This window comes from Periplaneta americana, chromosome 2, assembly GCF_040183065.1.
Source record: "Periplaneta americana isolate PAMFEO1 chromosome 2, P.americana_PAMFEO1_priV1, whole genome shotgun sequence".
Lineage (NCBI taxonomy): Eukaryota > Metazoa > Arthropoda > Insecta > Blattodea > Blattidae > Periplaneta > Periplaneta americana.
The window spans coordinates 169,244,099-169,252,677 of record NC_091118.1 but is presented as its reverse complement, the minus strand read 5'-3'; the positions used below and the strand labels follow the sequence as shown (position 1 = coordinate 169,252,677).

Sequence of the window (8,579 nt, the reverse complement as noted above, 5' to 3'; positions counted from 1 at the left end):
TTGAAAGTACTAATTAGAAAGAGTACATGCCAAGTAATATGCAGAAGAGAAATTTTACCACATCTTTGGAAGAAATCTGTAGGAAATATTTAGATATTGTGAGAATATCATGACTGATATTGGCAACACTGCTTTAATTTGGCGCCTTGGCGCGGATAGATCAAAGTTTGTTGTTGTCTGTGTTTTTCTGTATTTGAAGTTTTATGGTAAGACATTTTATCTAGTTAAGTGGCAGTTTTAACCTTTATTGATCGCATGAACGCAAAAATATTTAGTTATGGAGTATACTAGAAGAAAATTAATACCATCAGTTCAGTCTATTCAAACGGGCAGTCTTGTTGAATTGTATCCATGTGATTTACAATTATACAAAGTTCCTCCTACCTCTTCAATTTCACTTGCTGATTTTGAAGATCTTGCTTTAGAGAGATTGAAAGTCTTAAGGGCAATAGACATGGTCAATCTTCGAGGAATAAATAAGAGGCAGAACATCGAAGAATGGAGATCAGCTTTGATCACCGAATTAAAGAAAATGGAGTTGAAGGCCTTTGCCAAGTTGATTAATGGATCTGGATGTGGGAGATCTGAAGCAGAATTACAGGCTCGCAAACGAGACCATATCTCTCACTTCATATTGCGACTTGCGTATTGCAGATCAGAAGATCTGAGACGGTGGTTTATCTCGAAAGAACTGGATCTCTTCAAAGTGAGATTCACTTCCCTCAGTACTGAAGGAGTTCAGTGTTTCATGAGAACAAACAACTTGAAGTATGAACCAATTTCAGAAAAGGAAAAATCACAGTTACGGGAATGTTTATATGAGTCGACATCGTCCATGACCTCAATGGCTAGTGTTGATACTCATGATTTCTACCGCGTATCATTCACTGATGTACAAGATCTTGTGCGCTCTCGTAAAGTGTATTTATCTCGGGGCTACGCATATGTCCCTAGCACAGATTTGGTGTCAATACTGTCATCAGTCTTTAGAACTAATTTGGCCCACAGTCTAGCTGTAACTGCTCGCATGTTACCCAGTATTGAAGGAGATGAACGTGTGGTTCGAATTTTAAAGGACTTGCACCAGAGTTACACAGGGGAGGAATACTCTGCAAAGAAAAACATGACTACCGGCACCGTACAACTGGATCAAATTGATATGCTTTCACGCCATTCCTTTCCTCCATGCATGCGCAAACTTCATGAACATTTCCGTGCAAACCATCACATGCGTCATGGAGGTCGAATGCAGTTTGGCCTGTTTCTGAAAGGGATCGGCCTTTCTTTGGAAGATTCTTTACGTTATTGGAGAGAAGAATTTACAAAACTAATTGATGTCGATCAATTTGAAAAGAGATATTCTTATAATGTTAGACACAATTATGGCAAGGAAGGTAAGCGTACAGATTACACACCGTATAGTTGTATGAAGATAATCATGTCACCTGTAGGACCGGATGATACTCACGGGTGCCTCTTCAGACACAGTGACTTGCCGCATCTGAAACAACAGCTGCTTGCCTGGAATATACCTGTTGCTGGAATCAATGAAATTGCTGAGTATGTGGCTCAAGGCCATTACCAATTGGCGTGTGGCAGATACTTTCAAGTGTCTCATGGTGTACAGGTAGACGTAGCCATCAATCACCCAAATCAGTACTTCCTGGAGAGTCAGGACGTGTTGGCAGGAAATCATGACATCAAGACAGAGAGAACTGCGCCTGCTAAGAAGCCTACAGTTTCCACAAGTAAAACAGATGATGTATGGGGTGAAGACATGGATATTGATTTGGAACAGATTGCAGGAATGTAATGTACAGATCTGTTGATAGACCTATTGTAAAACAAACTGAATCACATTGGAAAATATTTATGTTTGTTTCTTTAGTCTATGCCAACAACAAAAAAATCTTAAAAATGTTTTTCAAAATGTAATGAAAAAACATCTTAAAAATGTTTTTCAAAATGTAATGAAAAAACATGTTAATTACATGTTACTGAAAAAAAAGTAATGTCAAGTCAATAGAACATGTTATTTCACAATATATTAGTTTGTCTTAAATGTAAATAAGCGTACTGTATTAGGAGAATTGTAAATTAATTCATTATTCTGTGAAAAGGTGTGGCATAGTGTAACCTATAATAATTTAGACAGTGTTATGTTATAGGCTATATTGCTGACAGTTTATCGGAAGTAAAAGATTGAAATGCTAGTAATACTTCGGCTTGGTAGTTCAGTTGGCAGATCACTGACAACTGAGGACTGAGGTTGGAATGCTGACGATAGCAATATCTTATTTGTGGTGGACAAAGCCAAGGTTTGTGAGGGTTTTTCTGACTTTCCCATTTCTCTTCATTATTCCACCCACACTATATGTTGCTAATCAGCGATGTATGTAATGGAAGGGGTAAAGGAACTGGCCACCCTATCCCATTAACTTCTGGCTTAGTTGCCTCATGAGTGATGTCTTATTGGTGTCATTCCACTTTAATATTTATCATTTCAAATTCATTCAAAATAATGCTCTGTGATGCAGTATTGTGATTGTTGTACAGATGGCATCAGTTGGAGAGGTTAGCATGCTTTTGGATGGGGATAGTGGAAGGGCACTCTACCGGAACCTTAATACGTGCAGACTGAATCAACAGATGCTACAACAAAACTGAATCATGATATGCACAAAAGCACAACTGTTTAAAATCATCCCAATTTTAGGAATGGAAAGGCACAAGAAGGCCACTAAAGGTTGGAGTGCTAGCTTTTCAGCCCCTCCTCAATTAAAAGAAAATCATAGAATGAAGATACAAAAATCCGCCTCTGGTCAACAGATGAACAACACAATTCAAATGCCATGTGTCACAAAGTTTCTAATTTGCAACCTAGTTCTCTGGAAGTAATTATAAATAATTGTTTAATCTATTTTTTCTGTCAACCTATTTCATATTTAAATTTTTGACTGGACTTTTGTTATATTAAACTGAACCATACTATCTGTAAGACATTATGATGGATGACATTTCGTTTCTTTATATAAAAATGTGTGTTTGAACGAGTGACAAATATTTTCTTTTGGTAATTTCACCAGTTAGCTAGTAACACAAAAATTAGTACATAATTTATTACAGAAACAGATTTCAAACACCAACATTTGAACACGGATAGTTGTTAATTTGATCTATGCTTATTTGGGAGATTAATAATTTAATTTCCTGCATTTGAACTGTGTATTGAACTGTCATTGGTGTAAAAAATTGTATGCATACGATTTTAAGAAAACTCTAACTCCATTAAAAAAAAATGAAGTGAAAAATAAATTGCTATAGGAATCACATGCTTGCTCATCAGTTTCTGAATAAGACATGTAGCAGTTTGCTAACTTATGACTAATAAATATTTCATGGGAACTTGTAAATAATACAATATTGTAAAAGATTATGAAAGATCTGTTCAATCTTACTTTGGGTGGTGAACTTCAGTTACATGGTGTTATTAGTTCACATTTATATCTGTACCTATACAGTACTTTTGTTTCTGATTACGAAGATGTTCAACACACAGATCCTACTCTCAATTTCGTTTTAGTATCGTATATAATTTTTTAACTTTCTAAATGTAGGAAGATTTGCTAGGTCTTGAATCAATGAAAAATGAAGTAGTCATATAATTAAAAAGTCATTCTCATTATGACAGCCAAGCAGATAAAAGAAAAGATCAAATTATATTCTGAATACTTTACAACCCAGGGTTGCCAGATGTCCTGGATTGATACAAATCTGGCTTTCAGGTAGTAGCTCCCTGTAAAGCAGGTTTGAATAATTTGAAGGAAAAATTGTTCTGGGGCCAGTTATTGATCCCGGGACCCTTCGCTTAGCACGTGAATGCTCTTCCGACTGAGCTACCCCAGGAACTATACACGATATTGTGACGGTGTCGTTATAGTTCCTGGGGTATCGTGACAGTGTCATGTATAGTTCCTGGGGTAGCTCAGTTGGAAGAGCATTCGCGTGCTAAGCGAAGGGTCCCGGGATCGATACCCGGCCCCGGAACAATTTTTCCTTCAAATTGTCCTGGATTGAGTTATATTTGTCCTGGAATGTCAAAAAGATTGGAAAAATATAATTGTTTGCGCATTTCTATAAAATTACTTTTAAAATTCCTTATTCATTTTTTCAAGACCCTGTTCAACCTATGTTCAATGTCATTCAATGCCACCTGACTCTTCCTACTGGGTTGTATTGAAATAAAAACAGTAATATTAGTATGTATTAGGTATTATTCGGTATTTTAATTCTTTACTCTCTTTTGAAATTGATTTATTACTAGGCCTCGGATTTTTAGGCTCGAAAAGGCTAGACTGCAACAATTTTATGTAAAAATTCCTACATATATGCAATGCAAGAAACTCTTGAGCGATGATACTGCCTAAAACTAGATGCATTAAAGAACGTATATTTCAGCCTATGCTAAAAACGAGCCTAAAAATTCGAGGTCTATTTATTACTGATAGGATTTAAACACTGTATCATACATTTTGTTCTGTATAGATCAGGCTCTAATATGTCATTTTTCCAGACTTTATCAATATCTCAAAGGAAATTTCACAATCTAGCAATAATGTAACAAAATTAAAAGTTTGGGATCTATATAATTAGATGAAATCAGTTGTATTACAAATTGACTTAATTCAAATGTATAATCCTGTTGAGATACCTGTATGCAGTATCATCATCTGTCCTGGATTCCTGACGAGAAAATCTGGCAACCCTGTTACAACCTTAAATTCACTACTTTTTCTTGATACTTGTACATAAGTTGCTATCTAGTGGGTATGTAATAATTAAAACATTTCCTTGAACATATCTTGTGCTTCATATACATGTAATTTCATTTTTGCTTAGCAGTATTATGTTGTCTAAGTGAAGAAATTAAACAGTACGTGAAATGCTTCAATACTAAAGTTGCTTAATATTACAATAAAGTGTGTAATATATAAATAAAGTACATATTATGTAGACCTATGTATAATTGAGTGTAAACAAGAAAGGTTGCAAGTTCACAGAAAAAAATTTTTCTCCAACAAATCAAATACTATTGCTGACAACTATGATTGCATACATTAAAGGGCCTACTTTTACTTCGAATTTCAATATATGACTTTTGTAAGGTATTGAGCTTCATACATACAACCTATGTTGTTTACTCTTCAGTTATCCAGTGAAAGTCTTTAAAATTTGTGTAAACATTTTTAATACATTAAAATCAAGAACATTATCCAATTATGCATTTTATTACTCACCTTTTCAGTATTTCCTGTCGATTTCACCTATATGTTTCAAATGTACAACAGTAAGAACATAAGTGTAATTCTCATTTGTACATCTTAAAAGATCTGGAAGTGGTGTACATTTTCTGTTTTTACGATTTTTGTTACAGTTTCAAAGTTGAATGAAACTAGAGACTAGTGCTATTTGCTGATTTTCATTTCATTCATCTGTGTCTTATAGAATATAATATTATGTTGAAAAACAAACAATTACAGTAATAACAAGACATTGGATTTATACAGTGGAAGATAAATGATGTTGTGATTGACACTGTGTGGATGAACTCACATATGGAGGCTCGGTGTTATCTTGTTCAATTGCAGTTCATGACCTCAGGGCGATACAAGGGGGTCGTGAATTATTGTTATTGGGTAAGATAATGCCAAGCCTCCACAATGAGTTTGCACACGCAGTATCAATCACAACCTTATTTATTCCCCACTATAGGTACTAAAAGCTAAGAATGTCACTGAGTATGCTATTATCTGTGCATTTCAAACTGGCAGATCAAGGTCACGTACAAAAGTACAAACCACGCACGAATCACTGAACTGAAGCACTGGTAGTCCCAGCTGACTTCAGTTGAGAATGGTCTAGGATTGGAATAAGCACACGTGGCAAATGCAGTCCATTGAGCTGCCAGTTCAAGATGCACAGATAATAGGGTGGATGGTGTCAGTTGGGAGGGTTTCTAAACTTGATTCACAAGTCTCCAAAAGTTAATGAATCACATGGACTGCAGCATGCATTTTTCAAAACTGTGTAGTGACATGTATGTAGTGGTTAAAACCGTTAATAAAATGTTATATTTTCTTTTGATACCATTAATGAATGGTCTTTACGGAGCCTCCCCCAAAAGGTATCCAGGAGGAGAAATTATAGCGTAAATATCTCCTAGCCTTCTCCAAACCTTTTCACGACTATCTGGACCCCAATGTTTTGCAGTCTAGGGGCCAATTCCACTATTAATCTTTGCAACTTCGCAACATCTCACTTTTCAGCTTTAGAAAAGTCTTTCTGGTCCTCCAAAAATTAGACACTGCTTTGTACTTCTCATTTCATGGCTGCAAAAGGGTATCTGTCGGATACAGGGGGGAGAGCCATTAATCCTTCCCATTGAAGGCTTTAAGGAACCAACCTGGACAAATACCCAATGTCCCATCCCTACCTTCCCGTGGTGCAGCTGTTAGTAAGCATAATTTTACGAGCTGAACTCTAAAGGGAGGGGCTACTCATCCATTAGCACTGGTCATCTTGAGGAGTTATTGACTGAATTTGGTATAATTTTCCTCTATCCAATATCTAATTCCCTCTTTACCCTTTCCTATCCAGTCCTCTGACTGAACTCTTGCTTTCTTCGACCCCAACGGCATTAGAGCATTCGAGACCTAGGGGTTTATTTCCCTTTCCTTCCTCCTCTTTCTACTTTTCTGTTCCTAGTGCTGACCTACTATGGCACTAAAATCGTCCTCCAGCGGCTTAAGGAGGGAAAGCTGGTGGTCAACAAGATCTCCCAGCTAGGTCCAATGGACCCGTCGACCAACAGCAGGTGTGGTCCTCCAGACATTCTGGGGGTTGTGTGTGAATGAAGTAGCCGCCAAAACGTTAAAATATGGTGTTCACTTAAATCGGCTACAACTTGCCATTTAACTCCAATATGAAATGAGTACCATTAAGGTAAAATTATCCGGAGATAAAATAGTCCCCCAATCGGATCTCCGGGCAGGGACTACTTTAATGGTACAGAATCAACTAAACATCTTACAATGGAATGCTGGTGGTATAACTGCCCATTGTGCAATTCAAACCAAGAAATGGATTCGGAACACCTCAAAATCTGCTTCAGTGGCTGGTCATGATAATATCTTTGAAAAATATTGGAGTGCAAGAGGTCAAATGACTTTATTGTCAAATGCCTGACATTAGAAAAAAACAACAACTTCTCATTTCATTATGCAAAGTCCATGCTGTTGAGCTTAATTTCCTACTCAATGAAAACATATGTGTAATTGTTCTTTAGATGAAAGAGAGAAAATTTCTTGTTTTTGGTCCTAGAATATGCCCAGTTCTTTCAAGAATATAATCCGCTTCAGTTGGCTTAATATGAAAATTTATCTTGTTTTATATACAATACTTTTTTGGAGGAGTTGGGGGGGAGAGGTGTTCGTCACTTCTGTCACTTAATAGTATATGTTTTCTTATATTTCTTCTCTAATTTTGAAACAAAGAGGAACAAAGTATGAAACGAGAGAATTAGTGGAAGAGAAGTTAAGAAGAAAACTAAAGTGGTATGGACACATGGTGCGAAAATATACTTTCATATGGTAGTAAATTTAATATGAAAGTATATTAAAATCTTTTTAAAATTAATGAAAATAATTACTTTTGTAATAAAAAAGATTTTCTTATAATTTACATTTTTTTTATTTGTGGACAAATTACACTGAATCAGAAAATTCATGAATCGAAATTCATAAAGTTAAAATTATACTTGGATTAGTAATCATCTCTATGTAAGTGACACTTACCAACAGAAATATATAAATTTTAATTGAAAATACTATATGCAATATAGATTTCTACTGAAGTTATTATGAAAGCTTTCTATATTTATTTCTTCCTTCCACCTCTTTCCTTAAGTTGCAAATTGATGATTGTTCCAGGCATGATGTTGTAAAATGCCAGAGAATTGGAATCTTTGAAAAACAATCCCTGTAACATAAAAAATATGCATTACTTTTATATATAGACATGGAGTGAAAAAATAATATCATAATAAAATTCAGGAAATTACTACTACACTCCTACCAATTATGTAGAAAATAAATAATTTCTTGAAACTAATTTTTTCAGCTTGTGTTAAAATATCCCAATTATGCAGATGTCCTAAAATACAAATTCATAATTATATCTCGTCAGTTTAACATGCTTTTTATTATACCCACGTTTCATCTCCCACGAAGTATAATCTAATTTAAATGACAGAATTACACAGTAAATGTCTACAAAGTGTGATTAAATATAAGTAAGAGAGCACTATACAGAGAAATGGTGTGCAAAGTGTAATTAAATTTAAATGACAGCACTACACAGCAATTAAATTCTGGAGATAGTACAATGGATCTTCGTGGATGGTCTAAGTATGCAAAGATTGTTCCACCTCCACCTATAATCCATCCATCATCCACCCCCCCCCCTCCCATTTATATGTGCATCATTAACCATTTCTCCTTACCTTATCGGTCAGACATCAC

The 8,579-nt window shown here is 35.5% G+C and overlaps 2 protein-coding genes and 1 non-coding gene across 3 annotated transcripts in view; 2 read left to right on the top strand and 1 right to left on the bottom strand.

Moving 5' to 3' along the window:
• The first annotated feature begins 12 nt into the window (after nucleotides 1–12).
• On the top strand, nucleotides 13–3,912 carry Prim2 (DNA primase subunit 2). The gene has a single exon (XM_069818882.1). The coding sequence runs from the start codon at nucleotides 278–280 to the stop codon at nucleotides 1,811–1,813; it is 1,536 nt and encodes a 511-aa protein (XP_069674983.1). The 5' UTR covers nucleotides 13–277; the 3' UTR covers nucleotides 1,814–3,912.
• A 61-nt stretch (nucleotides 3,913–3,973) lies between these two features.
• On the top strand, nucleotides 3,974–4,047 carry TRNAS-GCU (transfer RNA serine (anticodon GCU)). Its single transcript has one exon. It is a non-coding gene; the product is annotated as a tRNA-Ser (tRNA).
• A 3,678-nt stretch (nucleotides 4,048–7,725) lies between these two features.
• Nucleotides 7,726–8,579, bottom strand: part of Sf3a1 (splicing factor 3a subunit 1) — a 41,678-nt gene continuing 40,824 nt past the window's right edge. The window contains exon 15 of the mRNA XM_069818873.1: nucleotides 7,726–8,037. Coding sequence (XP_069674974.1) covers nucleotides 7,936–8,037 — 102 coding nt within the window. The 3' untranslated portion in view covers nucleotides 7,726–7,935. The remainder of the gene's footprint in view (nucleotides 8,038–8,579) is intronic.